At 54.0% G+C, this 20,791-nt stretch overlaps 1 protein-coding gene across 1 annotated transcript; it reads left to right on the top strand.

The window, feature by feature from the left end:
* Nucleotides 1-203: 203 nt before the first annotated feature.
* On the top strand, nt 204-20,522 carry FOSL2 (FOS like 2, AP-1 transcription factor subunit). The gene is made up of 4 exons (XM_066378621.1): nt 204-1,240; nt 11,635-11,886; nt 17,045-17,152; nt 19,504-20,522. Exons 1-4 carry the CDS (start codon nt 1,139-1,141, stop codon nt 20,020-20,022), a joined length of 981 nt encoding a protein of 326 aa, XP_066234718.1. The 5' UTR covers nt 204-1,138; the 3' UTR covers nt 20,023-20,522.
* Nucleotides 20,523-20,791: the final 269 nt, after the last annotated feature.

Genomic DNA, 20,791 nt, shown 5'->3' with positions numbered 1-20,791 from the left:
GCGCCAACGGAACAGACCATGGGCGCTGGGCCCCGGGGGGTGGGCGGGGGCGGGCCAGAGCTAGGGCTGCCTCTGCTCCCTCAAACCGCGCCGGCCAGCTGCTCCCCCCTCCTCGCCACCACCTTCCTTCCTCGCGCGGGGTGTGCTGCTGGCGTCAGCGCGGCCGGGAGCCCGGGCAGGGCGGGGAGCGCTGCGCCCGCCCCCTCCCGCGCCTCTTCCTCCTCCTCCTCCTCCTTCTCCTCCCCCCGCCTCCCTGCAAGGTGGAGTCGGGTTGACGTTGAGTGTATCCACATGGTACAGGGGCTGGAGAATAAAGAGTGTGGAGTTGAACTCGTGCCATTGTAGTGACTCATCTCGGGCAGAGCGCAGGGGCTCGGAGCGAACCAGCAAGCAAGCGAGCGGCGCTCGGCGGGGACAGAGGGGGAGACAGAGAGAGACGCTGACGAGCGAGGCGGGCCGGTCCAGGAGCGGGCGCCGGAGAAGGGGTGCAAGTCCGGGCGCCAGAGCCGCGGCGCAGGGAACCGGACTACGTCCCTCTCAGCTTGAACCCCACAGGCTGCGGGACGGGCGCAGGCTGCCTTCTCCTAGTCAAGTGTCCGAGCCGCTCCGAAACTCCGGCGGCCACAGGAAGTTTATTTTCAGCTCCTTTTCTAAAGGAGGAAATAGAAGTTTCTCCAAGCGGGAACCCTTTCTTTTCATCTTTTTTTTTCTGCCCGAGATCGGGGATCCGCAGCCCCGGCAGGCGTCACTTGCTGGCTCCCATTCTTTTTGAATTTCCAAATTTTGATTGAGCCGGCGGTCCCGGCTGGGCTCCGGCTGCGCGCGGGGGCGGGAGGCGCGCGCAGGGGAGGGACCGAGGGACGCGCTGACTTTTTAGAGGGAGGGACTGGGTGGACAACCGGTCCCGCGGCGCTCGTAGAGCGAGAGAGAAGAGCAGCGACCCGCGCTCAGGGGCCACTGTACCGGGGTGTCGCCGCCTCCCGGCCCGCGCCCGCCGCTGTAAGGGAGAAGCCCGGGCGCACCGACTAGAGCCCCGGCGCGGCCCGCAGGAAGCGAGCGCGCAGCACCCGGTGCGTGGCCGCGGCGAGGGCGGGGAAAGAAAACCACCCTGTTTCCTCTCGGGCCCCCACCGCGGATCATGTACCAGGATTATCCCGGGAACTTTGACACCTCGTCCCGGGGCAGCAGCGGCTCTCCTGCGCACGCTGAGTCCTACTCCAGCGGCGGCGGCGGCCAGCAGGTAGGTGCGGGACCCGGGTGCACCTGGCGGCGCGGGTGGACCACCTGCCTTCTGCTCGCTGCAATTGCCTATTTTGCTTAATTTTCTCTTACTTGGCTTGGCGAGAAAATTCCTACGGGCCACCATTGTAAGTTCTGAGTTTTCATTTTGTCCTGCTCGTCTCCATCACTTTTCTTTTTTAAAAACTGGAGCAAGGAGCGGACTTGAAAACCAACAAACCCTTTCCTTCATACTACATCTTATTCAGACAAGCTCCTTGAGCACCAAGCCTGTTACCTCCTCTCCCAAGAATCCTCCACCCCTTTTCCCTCTCTCTCCTTGGTGGGGAAAAAAAAAATCTTCGCACCCTCCTCCAGACATTCGGGACCCTGTTCCTACGGGAAAGCCCTCTTCTTCTCTCCACCAGTCTTAGTTAATTTCCGAAAGAGCTTGGGAAGTTGGAAACATGGTTGGGCTCCTTCAAGTAACCCGGAATGAGGGTGAGGGTTGCTGCTCTGGGAATCAGGTGCGAAGGTCAGGAATGAGTAGGTCAGCCTTGATTGGCTCCGGGTGGCGCCTGTGTGCTCCGTGCCCATCCATCTCCTGGTAGGGTCAGAGCAGTAGCCTGCACTGGCATCAGAAGGGGTGCCTTGAAGAAGTGGAGGTACCTGGGCAAGGATGCCTACAGAGAGAGGTGGAGGGGAAGGAGACCTCGCTTAAGCTCCTGGGTGGTTCTGGAAATAGAAAAACAACTTGTTTCTAAAGCAGCCGGACTGGTTTGCACTGGAGGGATTGTGCTTGTGATCTGTGTGTCTATAAATACCAGAAAGGTGCAGGGGGGGGGATGTTGGTGGGGTGCCCCCCAACCCCCCAGACTTGTGAGAGAGCTGGCTTAACAAAGCCACCACACCATAAACTAAAGCCCACTGGTCAGGATCTGCAGAGTCTCTAGCCAAGTTGGCTGCAGCAAGCATTGCTTTGGTGTGGCAGTGGTCTGTAGAAGCCAGCCAGCCAGGAGGGGCTGGGGTGGGCTTCCAGGGAGAGATGGACTCTGTGGGAGAATAAAATGGAAACAAGGTTCTCTTTGGGATCTGAATCACCTTGTTCCAAAGTGATTACCCACACATGATGAGTCCCCAAAATGGCTTTTCTGTGTCTTCCCTCTACCTCTCCTAGTTTCCCCATAAGCACCCACTGTAGAGAGCCTAGTCTGTGCACGGAGGTTGCAGTTAGTCTACCCTTAATAATGAGCACCAAGGCAATGAGTTTAAAGTCTTATCGTAAAAGTGATACTGTTTGCTTTCCAGCCCCGTTGGTGGTTTGTATTGAATCCAAATATCATTAGGCAAGGGGTTTTAGTCATTATACCCATTCCCTCCAATTCAGCGAATCCCCTAACGTCCCTCTCCTTCCTGAATCAGGAAGGAATCTTTTGATTTCTTGCCTGTTCTTTGGCTGCCGTTCCTGTGACAGTCATCATTGAAATATGACAATCTTGCCGCCTGGCTTTGCTCTAACCCTAGGGCCTGGATAGGAAGTCAGACCGGACACCAGTGCCCCGATTGAATAATCTGTGTCACTAGGGCTTTGAGCCCAGGATATGAGCGGAGGCAATTCCCTGTTTTGGAAGAAAATCAGACAGGAAACCAGTGCTAGGAAGAAGGAAGAGAACTCAGTCCAGCAGAGTGTAATGGGGCCTCATTACCAAAGCAAAAAGCAGCTGTTGGCTAATTCCTAGCATGCTGTAACACATGAGGATTTTGCAATTAGTAATAACTAGTGCATGGGGTTCTTGAATATATGCCTGTTCCTTGGCCCAGCAGCTTGGGTGGGATACCTTTCAAACGAGAGGGATTGGCAAGGTAATGCCACTTCAGACAAGTTTCCCAACCTGTCCACTGTGGTGGGGAGGGGGTGGGTGGAGTGGGGGGAGGGTCTTTCCATCCATCATCTCTCTGCCTTTGAGCAAAGCTGTTCTATGGTCCTAAGGACTCACTATAAGAGGCTTTGGTTACTTAACAGTCTATGACCCCACCCAATCTCGAGGTAACTTTATTACATACTAGATAAAACCTATAATCACTTTATTTCTCTCAGCTTCCTTTACGGGGAGACTGCTGGCAGTTAAAGATGGGCCTTCCTCCTCTATGGCGTCTCAATGGACCAATCACTGTAAACCACTGTTCTCTGGTTTTTCCTTGGGCAAGTGAAAATTATTTTTTCCTGATCTCTTTGTTTGTGGGGTCTAATATTCCTGATGTTTGTTGCTGTTTACTCAACCCAGAACTTTCTTCTCCTCTCAAGCTTCATAAAGCTTGATCTTAACAGGGTCATGAGTTCTAGTGACTGGGAGGGTTGGGAGGAAGATAACTTTTTGTTAAAACCTCTATTCTTGAATATGACAGGAACTTGAAGCATGAGAAATATTTCCTGTTCCAGTTATAGTTTTAATCTCAGACGTTGGTCATTGGTGATTTTGTTTTGTCAGTAATAGTTGCACACACCTCCCCCTCCTGGCTTTTTCTTTGTGTTGTTGTTGTTTTCTCTCTCCTGACTTTCCTAGGAAAACACCTACCAGATATAAGCCCTGCCTGGCTGCTCGACTATTACGGTTTCAGTGCCTGAGCATTACGCAACCCAGCCAGTTACACAAACATAGGTCATTTCATAACTTGTTTTCATCAGCTGGGCCCCCTTTTAATGAACAACAACAACAAAAAAAAGCCACATACGCACACACACAAAACAAAAACAAGACCCAGAACTTTTCCAAGGCTGCATTTGTTCCTTAGATAACTTGTGAAAATGAATCACAGGGGACAGTTCTTTTTTGGAATCAAGGAATACCAGACTACCTCTCATCTTCAGCAACCACCCTTTCCCAAGACACAGACAGACACACACACACACAGAATTTCCCGGAGTGAACTTTTGCCAACTGTACCAGGCTGGGACATTCCTCACATCAAAGAACTTTTACCAGAAATGACTGTGATTCCCAAGTCAGCCCTAATCATACCTCTCTAGTGCCCCCTACCGGACATTCTTAGAAGAACCATCTGGGGAAATGTATTTTTCCAGCTCCAGAGAGTTAACTTGGTGAGTTTTCAAAATTCTTAGGATTTTTTTTCTTTTTAGTTCAGGGCAAATAAATGGCATACATTTAACAGCGGTTAACAAGGAACTGCTTGACTTTGAGATGCAGTTTTAAAAAAATACTTTTTTTGTTTGTTTGTTTAAAATAAAACCTGGTTGAAAAGGAGTGCTATTTTTCTTTCCCTGTTTTGATGTCTGTTCATTCCTGTGTGGGCACAGTGTCTTCAAATCCCCAAGGCTTGTTTTCTTGAATTGTTTGTGTGAGAATTGTTTTGGTGGTGGTGGGGGGGTGGTCTTCAGAATTGGTGGGAAGATGGGAGGTATGTTTTTTGTTTTGTTTGTTTGTTGTTTTGTTTTTTTTTTGCCTTGAGCTTACAGATGTCTATTGTAGATTAGGATCAAACAAAATGTTATCCCAAGAATTTGTCTGTTCTGCTGATTCTTGATGGTGGAAGTCAGCGTCACTTTTTCATCAGAGGGAATGGGGTGAAACAGCAGTCATGTATTGTGTGAGTGGCAGTGAATCTTCCTTTCCCGACCCCTGCGTGGCATTTCCATTACTTTATTTCTGCCTTATTATTCAAGGTGAGTGTAAAGTTAGGTGCCTCGTTTGTTTTCTTTTCTAGCTTAATGCAAACACACCAGAACTTATACCCTGTTGTCCTTTCATAATTGCTCCTGGAGGAGACTAAATACTTATTTGAATGCTGGGGCTATTAGTCAGACTCAGAAGGGTTTTACAACGCCCCTCTTTTGGAATTGCCTTCAGCAAATTCTTTTGGAAATCCTTCCTGCTAACAAATCTTTGTCCTTTGAGGGTAAGTTTGATAGTTGGAAATTATCAAGGGATTTGATATATAAGGAACCACCTCTGACATATAAGGTCTGGGTGGTCCGGCTGTGTTCAAAGCAGAGTGTGACCCCAAATCCTGTTGGTCTTGGTGTCGGGCTGCCTGGGAGAGCAGTCACCAGGACGAGGCATACCAAAGCAGGCGCCTGTGCCGTCTATACCTTAGGGCTTTTGTTTGCTTCTCTCTCTCTCTCTCTCTCCCTCTCTCTCTCTCTCTCTCTCTCTCTCTCAAACAGGAATAAAAATACTGGTTTTGAGAATTCAGGAAGCTAACTTTCTGATCTATTTGTTGCAAGAAAGAAAAAGACATTGTTACTTTGTGGCTGTGTCTCATTCATGTTCTATATAGTATTTTTGTTGGCCACACCATTTCGAAATGATGGCAGCTGCCCCTATTGAGGCAAATATATCTGTCCCAAACCCCACTTAGTAACTCAATCCCTCTGCACCTCACTGGGCTGGAGAGGGAAGATACAAGAGTCCTCTGGCCCAGCACTGTCTCACCCTGTCACATGGCAGTGACTTGGCCAAGCTCACCCTGCTGTGGTTATAGGGGAGATGGCATGCCCTTCCCATAGAGTGAAGATATGTCTGAGGATTGCTGGAGGCACAAAAGGTGTCCACAGGACAGTGGAGAGAATTCCCTATATTTTGGAGTGGGTTTTCTGGCCAGAATGGTCCTGGGAGGAAAGACACGGGAACCTGGCAGAATAACTGTATCTGCCTCTTACTTCAGTTCCTTGCTTTTCCTTTTCTTCCCTGATTTTTTTTTTTTTTTATCCTGGCTGACAGGTAAAAAAGGATAGCGTGGTTCTTTCAAGTGAACCTGCCAAAAACAGGAAGTTGAGAGGAGGCAGTTTACCCGAGATAGTGTTTTTCTACTGTAAAATTTGGGGAAACTATGAGTTATTAGCAACTATTTCCATGGTGACATAAGTAGCTTTCCTCAGATAGGAATGAGAGGTCAAAGTGGTATTCAATGCTGGATCTGTGAAGATCGGTTGAATTCCATATAGAAAGCTTTGGGGAACAACCTGAGTTCAATAAAAATAGAGGACATTTGAGTCAGACTAGGTGGGCCTCATCAGGGCGACCCAGCGTTGTATGAGGGAGCATTTGTGCTTACCTTCTCCTCTTCCCCTGAGCCAGACGCCTGGGATGTTGGAATTTTCCTTTTCCTGTGCTGGGAATCGAAACAAAAAAGGGGGGTTCTATCTAAAGAGAAAGAACCCCATCCCTTCCCAGACAGGTACAATCATACCTGCCTGCTCGTGGGGAGAGGTCACAGGCATTCATGGGGTTCATGGCTTGAATGCTGGTGGCTCAGTCTAGAAACAATCTGACGGAGAAATGTCTGGCCAGGAGAACGGGCCCAGAACACCAGCCCCAGCTTCATCTCAGTGCCATTTCTGCTCAGCTCAGGAGTTGCTGGCGGAGCCCTGCCCCATCCATGGCTGCAGGGAATGGGAGCCCACACCCTAGTTCTGCAGGAGGCTGTGGGGCTAACCCTCACTTCTGAATCCAGGGCCCTTGTGTAAAGTTCAGAAGGGTCATCTTCCCAAATCTGGGCTGCAGAGACCTCTCTGATCTGGTGAAGCTGGGTGGCTCTCTGTTCCAAGCTGTCCTTTCCGGCCGTGGGACAAGGACACATGTACTTCCTTACTGCGTAGCCCACAGTGCCCGTAAATCCAGGGTGCTGCAGGGGAAAGGAGGTGCTGATGCCAAAGACTCACAACAAGGCGTGTAAGGGTCCAGACTTCAGCTTCCGGGTCTGGAGAGCAAGTTGATGAGCGAGAGGCCCTCCCGTGTCTCCCTGGGTTGGAGGAATACCTCGGGTCTGGCAAGAGCCCCTCCCGTGTCTCCCTGGGTTGGAGGAATACCTCGGGTCTGGCGAGAGCCCCTCCCGTGTCTCCCTGGGTTGGAGGAATACCTCAGGTCTGGCGAGAGCCCCTCCCGTGTCTCCCTGGGTTGGAGGAATACCTCAGGTCTGGCAAGAGCCCCTCCCGTGTCTCCCTGGGTTGGAGGAATACCTCGGGTCTGGCGAGAGCCCCTCCCGTGTCTCCCTGGGTTGGAGGAATACCTCAGGTCTGGCTTTCTGCTTCTGTTTCCTCTCTTTGTTCTTTCCCCCCAAACTCAAGCATAGATGAAGATGGTCCTCCAGAACTGGAGTCCCCAAACCATGGCCCAAGCGTTTTTATAAATAAGGTTTAATGGCACTCAGGCTGCCTGTTTGTTGACACATTGTCTGTGGCTGCTTTCACACTACAGTGGCAGACTCGAGTGGTTGTGACAGAGACAGTATGGCCCACAAAGCCTAAAATATTCACTCTCTGGCCTTTTAAAGCAAAAGTATGCCAAGCTCTCTAAGAGGTCAGTGGGGTCCAGTTTGTCCCATTCTTGCCCACCCAGAAATGGACAGGACGGCACAGTTAAATATGGCATCTGGAGGCTCTGCCAGGTTGGAATGCCGCACAGGCATCCAGCATCTTCGATTCTGTCCCTAGAAATGGAGCTTCCAGGGGGGCTGGAGAGCCCCAGGAGAGTCAGGTGAGGTCCTGGCTTACCTCCTTGGTCCCCCCCCCCCCTTTTATAGCCTGTGATTACAAGTAGCTACTAATCTAATCCTCAGGACAGTGCAGCCAGTTTGGTGTAAGGATTTCTACTTACAGGCAGGGAAACTGAGTCCTCAGTGATTTTCCAAGGCCTCAGACCCCGGCCTGCGGACTCCCAGGGCAGCGCTGACTCCTGCCCCCACCCCGCGTCCGGCGGCCCAGGAAGAACACAGCTCTTCGTCCCCCCAGCACACGGCTGGCGCTGCAGCAGGGCTCAAACCCCCCTACTGCCTGCACCTGGGAAACCTTGTCTTAGTTTCTGTTCAGTGTCAGCCCATTCATAGGAAACCACGATTCATCTGCAGTGTGACCTCTGACGGACTCGTGGGTCTGTTGGTACAGACGAATACTGGGCTGACTTTTGGGACCACAAACTCCTAGCGTCACCTTTTCTCTCCTACCCATGTGTCGCTCTCTGAATAATACTTTCTGAAATGAGACAAGACACATCTGCCAGATGTCACTGAAACCTGTGTGTCCGAGAGGCTCCTCTGGGGGACAAACAGCCGTCTTATCCGAGCCCCTGTCTCCGCGGTGGGACACTCTTCCTTGCCATGGAGAGCCAGTGTGCTACCCAAATGGCTTTGCCTCCCTCTCAAACAAGTTGTACATGCATTTGGAGGTAGTCATTACCCACTGTCTTGCTTTTATTGCTTTCTTGTTTTGTCTAGACCAAGCCTTTGCTGCAAGGAGTCAGGCTGGTGGCAGGGAGCACATTCTGTGGCCTGCCATCACGGAGTGAGCGGACTAGGGGGCCCCACAAGGCATGGAGAGTCACCCACTATTCCCAGGGAGCTCACTGTCCAAGCTTAGCTTCAGGTTTTTTGCTTGCCCCGCCGAGACTGAAACGGGAGCTGTTTTGTTGGTTGGAATGGGGAGTGAATTTCTTGGGTGCTTTTCCCGAGGAAAGTTGACAGGTCCCTGCAGAGGTGGAGGGTCACACTGAATCACGTGCTGGATGCCTCGGGTGCTTTTCGCACCCGGAGCCCGGCTTGGGAAGGGAAATGGAGTAAAAATGCTGGGTGCTTCCCGGGAGTGGGGAGCTGGCAGTTCTCCCTGGAGCCGCCTGTGCAGGGTGCACAGACACCGTGGTGATACCCAGTGACGTGATGGTGCTGGTGGTGGCGACAGACGGTGACACGATGCTGCTGCCTTGCCTTCCAGTCTTTGGGAGCTGCATTTCTCAACCCTGGCTGCACATTAGAATCGCCTCGGGTGTTTTTTTTTAAATACCTTATCAGAACCCCACCCCAAACCAGTTATTTTAGAATTGTAATGGGGAGGCTGGCTCCAGCATTGGTGTTTAAGAAGCTCCTCAGACTATTGTAATGTGCGGGCAGGGCTGAGAGCCACTGGGGTGCTTTTATAGCCTGTGATTACAAGTAGCTACTAATCTAATCCTCAGGACAGTGCAGCCAGTTTGGTGTTAGGATTTCCACTTACAGGCAGGGAAACTGAGTCCTCGGTGATTTTCCAAGGCCTCAGACCCAGGCCTGCGGACTCCCAGGGCAGTGCTGACTCCTGCCCCCACCCTGCGTCCCACGGCCCAGGAAGAACACAGCTCTCCAGGCCTCGTGCTTCTGCACATGTTCTCAGTCCTCTGCCTCCTCGAAGTCCTCCTCCTCATTTCCCAGTGGAATCCTTCCCTCCTTCACACACACTCTCACACACTCACACTCACACACACACACACTCACACACACACACATTCACACACACTCACACACACACTCACACACACTCACACACACTCACACACTCACACTCACACACACTCACACACTCACACATACACACACACACTCACACACCCGCTCACACACACACATACACACACACTCACATACACGCTCACACACACACACACTCACACACGCTCACACACGCGCACGCGCGCGCGCACACACCCACACACACACTTCTACCCACATACACCTTCTTTTCAGTCGGCTCCTGATAAAACACCCAGTTGGCCTTGCCTTCCGAGGTGACACAGAACCCCTTGTAACGGGCAGCTCCCCTCACAGAATCCCAGAATTCCCTGCACTGGGTAGCCTTCCTCATGGAAGCCCTGAATCCCTTGTGCTGGCCACTCGTCACTGAAGGCCTTTGGCCTGGGGCCCCGAGGCCTTCTGGGCAGTGAGGCAGCCACACTCAGCCACCCAGACTGGGGTACGGCCCCTGGAAGGGGAGCAAGGAAGGGTCCTCAGCTCTCTCAGGTCCAGTGAGGTTCGCCAGGCTTGACTTCATTTACACAGCAGGAGCCTAGGGTGTCATCACCAAGGGCAGAGGCAGTGAGGGTGGCAGCTGCCATTGCTGCTGATACTTCTAATCCTGGTTGGTGTGATTGGGCCAGAAGGGGGTTGGGGGTGGGGAGGGAGGCAGTGCTATAGCATGCATGCCGATGATAGCGCCATTTCATCTGGGGACAGACAGACCTGTGGGCCTCCAGGGGTGAGGGAATGTCTGCCTGTCTGAGACCCTTGGCTGTGAGGACCTGGTGCTCTGGCCGAGGCAGTAGGGGTGGATACCAGCACTTTGGCTGGGTTTGGAGGAAGGAAGAAGTTATGCTACAGAAGTTTGCAGCACGGCGTGTAAGAGCACTGGGCCCTGTCGGGCTGAACTGGGTTTGAATCTCACCCCACTGCTTATTAACAGGGTGGCCTGGAATAGGTTAATCCCTTTACGCCCAAATTTCTGCCTCTGAAATGGAGATAATGGCAGTTCTTACCTTGTGAGGGAGCGTGAATGAGTAATCTGGGTGAAACACTACCGTGGTGCCTGTCATTTAGTAAATGCTCAGTATATGTTAGTTATTATTATTGTCATCATTTTACCCACCAGATTAGGGAAGAAGGGATTTACACAATCTTTTTGAGGAAACAGGAATCTTCTGAGGATGAGGGTTCCATTAGGGGACCTTTTCCTTGAAAGCTGTAGCAGCAGGTGGGAGGTGTCCTTCCTTTCTCCCTCCTTCTCTCACTTTCTAGTAGCTGCCCTGAAGAAAGGTCAAGCCCGGCTGCTGAGGAGTAGGGCCCAGTTTAGCTTATGTACTCTGTCATCATCTTATATTTTAAACAGAATGCTTCCTGCAGCATGTTCCAGAGAGCTCTGCAGCGTGGTCTGGGCATAAATTAAGAGAGCAAAGTCTGAGTTAGCAGCATCAGAGTTACCCACAGGTGCATCTGTGAACACAGGCAGATACGTAGATAGGTAGAGGCACAGCATGTCTATCCCAAGCAAGGTGGGTAGTGAACATTGCAAGGAGGAGGTTGAGAACAGCGAGGGGAAGTCTGGCAGCAAAGGGAGGACACCTTTCCAAGGACCTGAGCACACCCTGCTGGGGTCACCGCCCCATTCTGATCTTGTCTGTAAAGTAGCAAAAGCAGGCACAATAAGCTTCCTGGTGATTGTTGTTGCTCCAAAGCTGTTGGTATGCAAATTTCCTCCAGGGGTCCTGGGTGGCTACCCTGGGGGATGATTGGCAGGTGACCCAGAGGCTCAGGTGGGAGGCCTGCCCTCCTGCAGGTAGTGGACATGCTACCCTGGAGAGACGCAGAGGAGACCTGCTGTTTGTCAGCGGCTAGGGACCTCATCTCTCCTAGGAGTCGTTTGGGATATGACCACTAGGAATGGAATTTCCAGAACTTCATTAAGGGCATCAACCAGACACAGGGCCCCAGGAATAGACTCCCCTAATTCTTGGTTGTATAGGACTTGTCCGTGGAAGCCCACTGGTGTTCTGACCTCGGTCCCTCAAGCTCTGACCCTGCTTTCTGCTGGTTTTTGCCTCTGTCTCTGCTTGTTCTGTTTTGTTCAGTATTTCTTGGCTCAATCTGTTTTTCTGTTTGTTTCAGAAATTTCGGGTAGATATGCCTGGCTCGGGCAGTGCCTTCATCCCCACCATCAACGCCATCACTACCAGCCAGGACCTGCAGTGGATGGTGCAGCCCACAGTGATCACCTCCATGTCCAACCCGTACCCCCGCTCACACCCCTACAGCCCCCTGCCGGGCCTGGCCTCTGTCCCTGGGCACATGGCCCTCCCAAGACCTGGTGTCATCAAGACTATCGGGACCACCGTGGGTCGCAGGAGGAGAGATGAGCAGGTACAGCTCAGATCAGCCTTAGAAAAGCCACGTCGGTGGTTTCAGGCCTGTTACCCAGGGTGTTTTTCTGCAGACTGGTGGGGAGCAGGGTCAGTGTTCTGGGATCACTGGAGAGAAGAGGGAACTGGGGCCAGGAGCCCATGACAGTCATCACTGCAGGCAGAGCTGGAGACCTGAGGGTCAGGTCCTGCTCTGTCGTTTCACTCGTGTCCCTGAGAATCTCTGAGTCTGTCTCCTCAGCTGCAGAATGAGGATTCTGGGGTCTGCCAGCCAAGACTTGTTGCCACTCAAATGCGGTCGTGTGTGGGAACGCACATTGTAAGTGGTGTGGTGTCAGCAAGTGGGAAGGGCTGTTAGGATCTGCCTACAGCAGTGTCCTTCTCTGATCCTTGGCGGAGTGGCCACAGGACAAATAGTCAGTGAACCCTGGCCAGGAGCTTTTTGGGATTAACCTTCAACTGTCTTCCAGTATCTGGTGCAGACAATCCCCCCTCCACCTGACCCCTGCAGACCTAAAGGGCCACACTCTAGCCAGTACTTCCTTCACATTCCTCCTCGGTGTCCCAGGCCTCCCCTCGAATCAGGAGCCCATTTCAAGTGCATGGAATGCCTGTTCCGGAAGTGCAGGGACTGGGGTACCTGGAGCCTGTGCAGCCGCTTCAGCTGACCAGGGGTAAGGCTGAGAGGTCAGACATCAGCCTTGTTTTCCTCACGGGGCTCCGCTTTGAGCCTGGCTGGGAGGGACTCCAGAAAGTGGGGGGCTCTCTCGGTGGCATCCACCCAACCCTCAAAAGGTCCACTGTCAGCATCAGCAGTGAGCCAGGATGGTGACGGCCCCCTGACTCTGAAAGAGCCTTCAGAATCATGCATAATGCTAGAAAGGAGGGAAGGAGCTGTCAAAGCGCCCCATCTCTTCCCCCTTTACAGACAACACAACCCAAGCCCAGACATACCTGCCTGGGGCCCCTCAGCCTGAGTGGGAAGCTGGACTAGAACCCGGGTCCCTGGACTCCCTGCGTGGCGTTCTCCCTACAGCGCCATGCCACCCTGAGTCCAGGGAAGAGAACACGCGTCAGCGGTGGAACCCCTTTTTCAGATGACGTGTTAACCTGGAGAACTCCAGTACAGCGTAGGCACCCCTCCACTCGGGGATCCTCGTCTCCACAGTATTCCGAGACAAGCACGGTCCCCGGTGGATAATCGTGGATCCAGTGCCAACAGCACCCAAGATATTTAGAATTTCAAGGTCACTCTCCAGGGAGCTGGCAGCTTTCGCAGGGGCCCTGTTCCTCTGAGGGCAAAGCTGGGCCCTGTATTCACTGCATGGTGGTTTGTTCTGTTGACAGCAGGACCCGCGCAGGGCGACATGGGACGGTGTGTTTAAGAGATGCTGTAATAGACGCAGCATTCAGTTGCTGTTGCGCTTCTGCTCCTGGAGCCAGTGGCCAAAAGTCCCCCCACTGTTGCTGTCCATAATTGCAGTTGTAAATATTGCAGTAGCAGTGATTGGAAATGTCCTTTATAAGTGCTTCCTGCAGGGGGCCCCAGGTGCCGAGCTCTACAGTCACTGGTGAGCTGGATTCTCCCCGTGGGTGACTCCTGAGGGACAGCCAGGTTTGTGAGAGGGACTCCGGGGCTATGAGGTCAACAAAGCAGGGTGTGCCGAACACACGCTTTGTTTGCTGGACCTAGCTCACGCCAAATTGAGAAGTCTATATCTGGAAGGGATTTTGGAGACCAGCTTTTAAATTTTTCCATCTGTACCCATTTTACAGATGAGGCAACGAAGACCCAGACAGGAGAAGGGCCCCCCTGACCAGGGTCACACACAAGTTAGAGCAGGGCCAGCACTGGAATCCACCTCCTCTGACCTCCAGCCCTGTGGTTTTCCCACTACACCAGCTAGGCGTGCGTTAAGACAATCTGTCTGGAAAATTTCCTTCCTTTTTCAAGAGAGAGGGAGGGAGGGAGCGAGCCAGGGGCATTTTATTTAGCGTCATTGTCAATTAAGAGTTCAGACAGTCATCCGGCAGCTTGGAGGAAGCCTGGGCGGTAGCATCCTAGCACCAGGCTCTGTGGTTTCTTGACCTAGGGTCTTTTCCCTGGAGCTCGCTTCTGCCTTCCTGACCCCCACCCCCAGGGGCAGGGGACTGTCGCCAGGAGCCAGCCTGGTCTCTGCCCTGCTCCAGAACGTCCCCAAGGCTCCCTCTGAGGCCAGTGGCTGTGACTGAGGAGGCCGGGAGGGGAGGGTGTGTGTGTGGCTTGTGGGTGGGTACACCGTGGTGCTGACACACTCAAGCTGTAACCGTGCTGATGTCACCACCCTGAACACTTCCTATGCCGACAGCTCCCACAAGGTGCCCCAGACCTCACCAGAGAGGGAAGAGGTGTCTAGGCCAATCAGGAGGCCAAGAGTTGTCCAGAAGCAGCCAAGGGGGAAGGAAGGCCAGAGTGGACCACGGCCAGCCTTCCGATGAGGGCACTGGCTGGGCCTCAAGGGGAGCCCTGAACCAGGACTGCAGTGGGGCCGTCGGACTCTCTCAGTGGCTCTGTAGGGCTTGGGTTGAGACGGGTTTAGGAGCAGCCAGAATTCAGGGCCTCAGCCAAGCGGCCTCGTGACGTCAGCCAGGCAGCAAGTCTGTGGACTCTGGGTCTCTAGTCCACTTAGACTCTTTCAGGATTCAGAAAAAGCACCAGAGAGGAGACCTCTGCATTGCATCATCTTTCTAGCACTTTCTAGTGTAGAGAGGGCTCTTGCTGCATCACATCTGATCATCACAGACACGTGGCAGGCAGGGCAGGTCCTGGGAATCCCATTTTATACGTGGGACACCTGAGGCTCGAGGTTTGGTGATATGTCCAGGGCCGTCCGGAAATGCTGTTTCTGTGTTTCGCTCCCAGTTGGCCGGATACCTGTCAGAAGGTAGAATGTGGAGCCCTTGGTTCTCTGGGCTAAACAGGATTTCAGAGGCTGGAACTGAGGCCGGGGCTTGAAGGGGCAAAAGTGGAGTCAGGGCTCGACTGTGGGACCAGGTCTTTGGAAGAGGCCTGAGGACGCACAGGGATGTCACCTGCTGGACTGCACGGTGCATCCCACCTGGAGGCCGCTGCAGGAGTGACGGTCACAGTGAGAGAGAAGCTGGTCCTGGCTCTGCCTCCCAGGGGGGTGGGGCAGCCAAGGAGGTGAAGGAGTGTCCTGGGGGTGAGGGCCGTCCCAGGGCAGACACAGAGAGGTGGGCACACGGCCCAGCGGAGCACCGGGAGGCCCTGGAAGTCTCCCCAGCCTGCAGGGCTTCCCATCTCCCTCGGGGCCCTGCACTCTAGCTGCTGGGGAGGGTTTGAAAGCTGAGAAGGTGTGACGAGCTTGTCTGTGCCCACATGGCCTCAGAGACTTCAGACTTCATCTGAGCGGTGGACTGGCACGGTTTTGTGCCAAAGTTTGGAGATTTGAGATACAGAGCTCTGGCTCCGTGGGGCCACAGGGCCACCTTAGTGTAGATGGGGAGGGGTTTGTCCTCTCCGATGCTGCTGTGCTCTGCTTGGCTGACAGGACCTCACAGCAGCAGACCTGCAGGGAGCACCCCAGGGACTCTGCATGGGCCCTGCTCAGGGCATGGCTCCCCCTCATAGGGTGGCCAGGGGCATCCCTCAGTGGGGTAGCTTCTCTCGGCCCCTCTAAAAGTAGCTTTGACTTACCTGCCCAATGTCCTAGAGCAGAGGTCGGGAACCTATGGCACGCGAGCCAGATGGGCTCTTTTGATGGCTGCATCTGGCTGGCAGACAAATCTTTAATAAAAAAAAATAATAATGTTAAAAATATAAAACATTCTTATGTATTACAATCCATTCATTTCCTACCACTCATGTTCATGGTTGCGGGTGGCTGGAGCCAATCACGGCTGTCCTCTGGGACAACACCAAATTTTTATTGGATAATATGTAAGGTACATGGGTCATTGTATGGCTCTCATGGAATTGCATTTTAAAACATGTGGCGTTCATGGCTCTCTCAGCCAAAAAGGTTCCCGCACCCCTGTCCTAGAGTGTAGGACCCAGGTCCTCTTCCCCAGGAATCCTCTAAGCCTCCACTGCTATGCTTGGCACACAGGTGTGCCGTCAGTGTCTGATAATGAATGGGGTGGTCTTTCCTTTTGAATTGCCTTCTGCCTTGGTCCACAGCCATCTCCTTGTGTCCCCTCTGCCTGCAAGGGGCATTAGGTCATAACCTTGGGAGGGCTCTATGTAAACAGAGCTTCAGCACACTGCTGAATGGAGCAGAGTTCTTGCCCTGTGGCATGAGTCACAGGCCCCTAACCAGCCTACTTGTAAAAAGCTAGACTATGAGCTCCTCGGGGGATTTTCTGTTCATCTGTTTCTCTGATAAATCTCAAACCCCTCAAACCATGCCTGGCACATGGGAGGTGCTTGCTTGTTTAATGAGCGGATGTGGTGGGCAGCAGAAGTCACTGCGCCTGAGGGCTCTTCCTCCTCTCGCCCATCCTGTCCAGCCTAGCGCTGTGTCAGGACACGGCTGGGTCCTCGGGGTTGAACTGTGAGCAGCTGGCACTGCAGAGGAAGTTGGGAGTGGGGTAGCATCCTTGACGGTCCCTCTAGCAACAGAACAACCCCCCACAACCCCCTAGGTGGTTCTTACTCTGGGCCCAGCTACTTAACAAAATGAGGATAATGAGGCTTGCAAAGCAGGCAGAGCAATGGGAGGAGTAATTAGCTGGGTTTGGAAGAAGCTGCTCTAGTGGGTGGGGCCAAGCCTGGCTGATGTGAGGGGACTCTCTGGGGGAAGCGGTCCCGGCTCCTCTGTGGCCTCGGCACTGAATCGGGGGTGACGGGACAAATGCTGCTGCCATCGTGCCTGGGCCAGTGCGTCCCAGACCCACTGCTGCCCGACCTCCCTTCAGACAGGGCCTCACCTGCAGGGTGGGCTCAGCTCTAAGTTTTCTCCTAGGTGGCCAGACAATAATGAGCTGCAGGCTCAGGGCCCTCTGAGCCTGGCCACACTTCTCTAGCCTTCTTCCCTCCCCTCCCCTCCCTCCCCCAGTCCCAGAGGGGCTTCCTGCCCTACTTAAAATGCAGTTTAGGAAACAAAAAGCTGGTGAACCATTTACTGAACCTAACCACGATCCTCTGCCTTGGCCTGCAGCTGTCCCCTGAAGAGGAGGAGAAGCGTCGAATCCGCAGGGAAAGGAACAAGCTGGCTGCAGCCAAGTGCCGGAACCGCCGCCGGGAGCTGACGGAGAAGCTGCAGGCGGTGAGGAGCTCTGCCTGGCGTGGGCACCCAGGGCTCCTGGCCCTCCCACTCTCTCCTTGACTGCTAGTGGCCTGCAGCTGAGTCAGTGGAGATGCACACAGGGTAGCATTGGCCTGACCAAAGAAAAGAAAGAGATAGAGGGAGCTGGCCTTTGGCACCAGCCAGGGCCCAGAGAGAGAAGAACTGGACATCCTCATTGGGCCGAGGGTTCTTTCTCACCCAGGGCCTGAGCATTCTTTGCTCTCAGATCCTCTGTGGCTCCCGGGTGACAGATGGCAGGTGATGTCGGGATTGCCCGGTGCCGCCGGGAGCCAAGGCAAGCCTAGACCTGCCCCTACAGGGCTGCTCCCCAGGTTCCAGCCGGCCTGTCCCTGCCACCAGCAGGAGTGGCCCAGCCTGGCTTAAGTGGCCCGGTTTGGGCAGGGCAGGGGGGGCTACTGTCAGGCCTCCTGCATCTCTGCGGGGGTCTTGATGCCTCTGGGTGTCAAAAATAGGTCACCTGTTGGCTGAGTTTGTACTATCTTGGGGCTTTCTCCTCCTTCACCAGCAGGTGGATTCTCCACCTCTTCTCTGAGCCTGACACTGGGCCCTTGGTACCTCACTCTGCCTTGTAAGTCACACTCCCCTGCTGCCTAATTGCCCACACCTGGGGGCCCATGGCTCTGCCTGAAAGTTTGATGTGACCAACGTCAGATCAGACTTTCAACCTAACTCCCTCCAGAGCCTCATTCTAGAGGAAGGGCTGTCTGCTGTGTGGGGGAAGCCCGAAGCTAGGACTGACTCTTCTGGGTAGGAAGTTCTCAAAGTGAGGAGGAGATGAGGGAGACTGTTGGTGGTCCTTACAGTGACAAGCCAGGACAAGGCTTTGGAAATCACACATTGTCTGTCCATCCCATCACTTTATTTCATCCCCCCAGGTGCCCTTCACCTACTTCAGCTGCCTTTTGCCTAGCCTGCAGCCCTCGCGTGGGGATACGCATGTGTTCGGCGTGAATTCTGTGATGCCTGTACTAATGTCCCGTGGACGTGTTAGTTCAAGTTGGGGAGGATGAGTGGGTGTTCTCTGTTGCCAGCTGAGGTGGATCTGTGAGTGATCAGCACTCGTGGGGAGACCCCACCCCCACCCCCAGGAGAGCCCTCTGCTCTGCCAACTTTCCAAGGAGCCAGGCCCTCCGGGTTTACCTGGGGTGCCCCTGGCCGCCAGCCCCAGAGCAGCCCCGCCCCTGCCGCCCTCTGCCTCCCTCCCCTCCCTGCCCCAGGAGCCTCACACCAGCCAGCCACTCCCCCGCTGCCCCAGCCCAGCCGCCCAGGCCCCTGAGCCACATCCTCCACAGGAAACCTCTCACAAGCTCATGACGTTCATCAGACCCTTGAGACAGATGGAAACTTTTTTTCTTACTCCAGCATGTGCTGTACTCCAGTTAGTGAACCTCTGGCCCCGTGTCATCTCGTTCTTGAACGGGAACCCATGTTAAGGGAAAAGTGGGGAGGAGGCGGGTGACACACACCTTCTCATCTTCCACGACTACCCCTCCACGTCCACGTGCTGCTGCTCTGGCTTTGTGTGAGAGGAGGGGCTGAGGCCCTTGCAGTTGGACCCTGCGTCCTCACAGGCCCGCTCTGCCAGGTTCCTCATCCGTTAAGCGCAGGGCTGAACTGAATGCTGAGCAGGGTTCTCTGAGTCCTGGGACGCATGCTTCTGAAATCAGCAGAGAAGGGCAGAGGGGCTGTGATGAGCTGACCAGGGCTGACTGAACGCTTCCTACAAGCCAGGCAGTGTGCTGGGCTTGTGTGTCCAGACAGTCTCCCCTGCTAAACTCCAAGTCAGACAGCTTGGAGTTTAGTGTGTACGCATCTGCAGATGGGCTCTGGACTCTGGAGTCAGACACCTTGGGGTCAAATCTGGGCTACCCACCTGTTGGCTCTGTGACTTTGGGCAAATTGACACACCTCTCTGAATCTGTTTCCATACCTGCAAAGTGGGTTGATGATAGTACCTGCCTCAAAGAACTGCCAGAGGATTGAGTGAGATAAGGCCTGTAAAATGCTAACACAGTGCCTGGCCCAAAGGAAGCCCTCGGTCATGGCAACTCCAGGTAATAGTTTACCTTTCCTCTGTGCCACCTCACCTCCTTTCTCAATCTGGAGCTTAGGAAAGAAAAGGAATCTAGGTGACTCGCAACCAGTGGGGACTACGGCCAGGTGTGAGCCGGCTGCTTTCACATTTGGTCTTCTGAAGACATTGCTGGATTTCCCGTGCTTGCCTGGATTTGAACCCTCACCACCACCACCCACCCCAAAAAGGTCCCTGGCAGGCTGCTGTCCCTTACATCCCTCTCTTTTTCCTGTAGGAGACGGAGGAACTGGAGGAGGAAAAGTCAGGCCTGCAGAAAGAGATCGCCGAGCTGCAGAAGGAGAAGGAGAAGCTGGAATTCATGTTGGTGGCTCACGGGCCCGTGTGCAAGATCAGCCCCGAGGAGCGCCGATCGCCCCCGGCCTCCGGGCTGCAGCCCCTGCGCAGTGGAGGTGGTGGAGTAGGCGCTGTCGTGGTGAAACAGGAGCCCCTGGAAGAGGATAGCCCCTCGTCCTCGTCGGCAGGGCTGGACAAGGCCCAGCGCTCTGTCATCAAGCCCATCAGCATCGCTGGGGGCTTCTATGGGGAGGAGCCCCTGCACACCCCCATCGTGGTGACCTCCACACCCGCCATCACTCCGGGCACCTCGAACCTTGTCTTCACCTATCCCAGCGTCCTGGAGCAGGAGTCTCCCGCGTCGCCCTCCGAGTCCTGCTCCAAGGCTCACCGCAGAAGCAGTAGCAGTGGGGACCAGTCGTCGGACTCCTTGAACTCCCCCACTCTTCTGGCTCTGTAACCCAGCTGCCTGGGGGTCCTCATCACTGCCTCCTTCCCAGGGACCAGCAGCGAGCGCTCCAGGGCTGAGAGGGCACGAAGGGGATTCTGCACAGAGCTTCCTGGCTCTGGGGAGACCTAGGTGGGATTTGGCAATGAGGCGCTGGAGGACTTGGATGATCACTTGGAAGTCACGGAACCTCCTCCCTCATTCACCTTGCAAATCAAATCCTGTTTCTTGAAAAGCCTTGAGAACTTAGTTGCTTGGACTCGAGCATCTCTCTGGTTTCTGAGGAGCCTGAAGCTGGTGTGGACCATTCCTGTCCCTCTGTCATGACATGTCTCTGGAGTGATGGTGTCCTTTCCCGCCCCACCAAGCATGCTCGGTGCCTTTTGGTTTCACCTTCCATCTGTTTGCCCCTTCCATCCCCCAGTGTCAATTTTACTTCCTCTTGGTTTTTATCAAATTTGCCATGACATTTCATCTGGGTGGTCTGAATATTAAAACTCTTCATTTCTGGAGATGGGGCAGCAGGCGACTCTTCTGCTGGGGGTGACTTGTCCAGAAGGGGACAGTCAATGTGCAATACAGAAACTTCCCTCCCCTGACACTCCCCGGTCCATCTCCAGCGCCACCGGCACAGCTCTCTGAGCTCTCGAGATGCTGCCGTCACTGGGAGGCTCGCAGGACCCTTCCTCCCCATCCTCGGAAATGGCTCTTGGAGGAGCAGCTTGGCCAGAAGACAGGGTGTGAGTGAGACAGCCGGGCCACAGGTTGCGTTTGCCAAACG

Source organism: Saccopteryx leptura, chromosome 3 (genome assembly GCF_036850995.1).
Source record: "Saccopteryx leptura isolate mSacLep1 chromosome 3, mSacLep1_pri_phased_curated, whole genome shotgun sequence".
NCBI classification, from domain to species: domain Eukaryota; kingdom Metazoa; phylum Chordata; class Mammalia; order Chiroptera; family Emballonuridae; genus Saccopteryx; species Saccopteryx leptura.
Note: the sequence above shows the minus strand (reverse complement) of the source record. Positions and strands in the feature narration are given on the sequence as shown.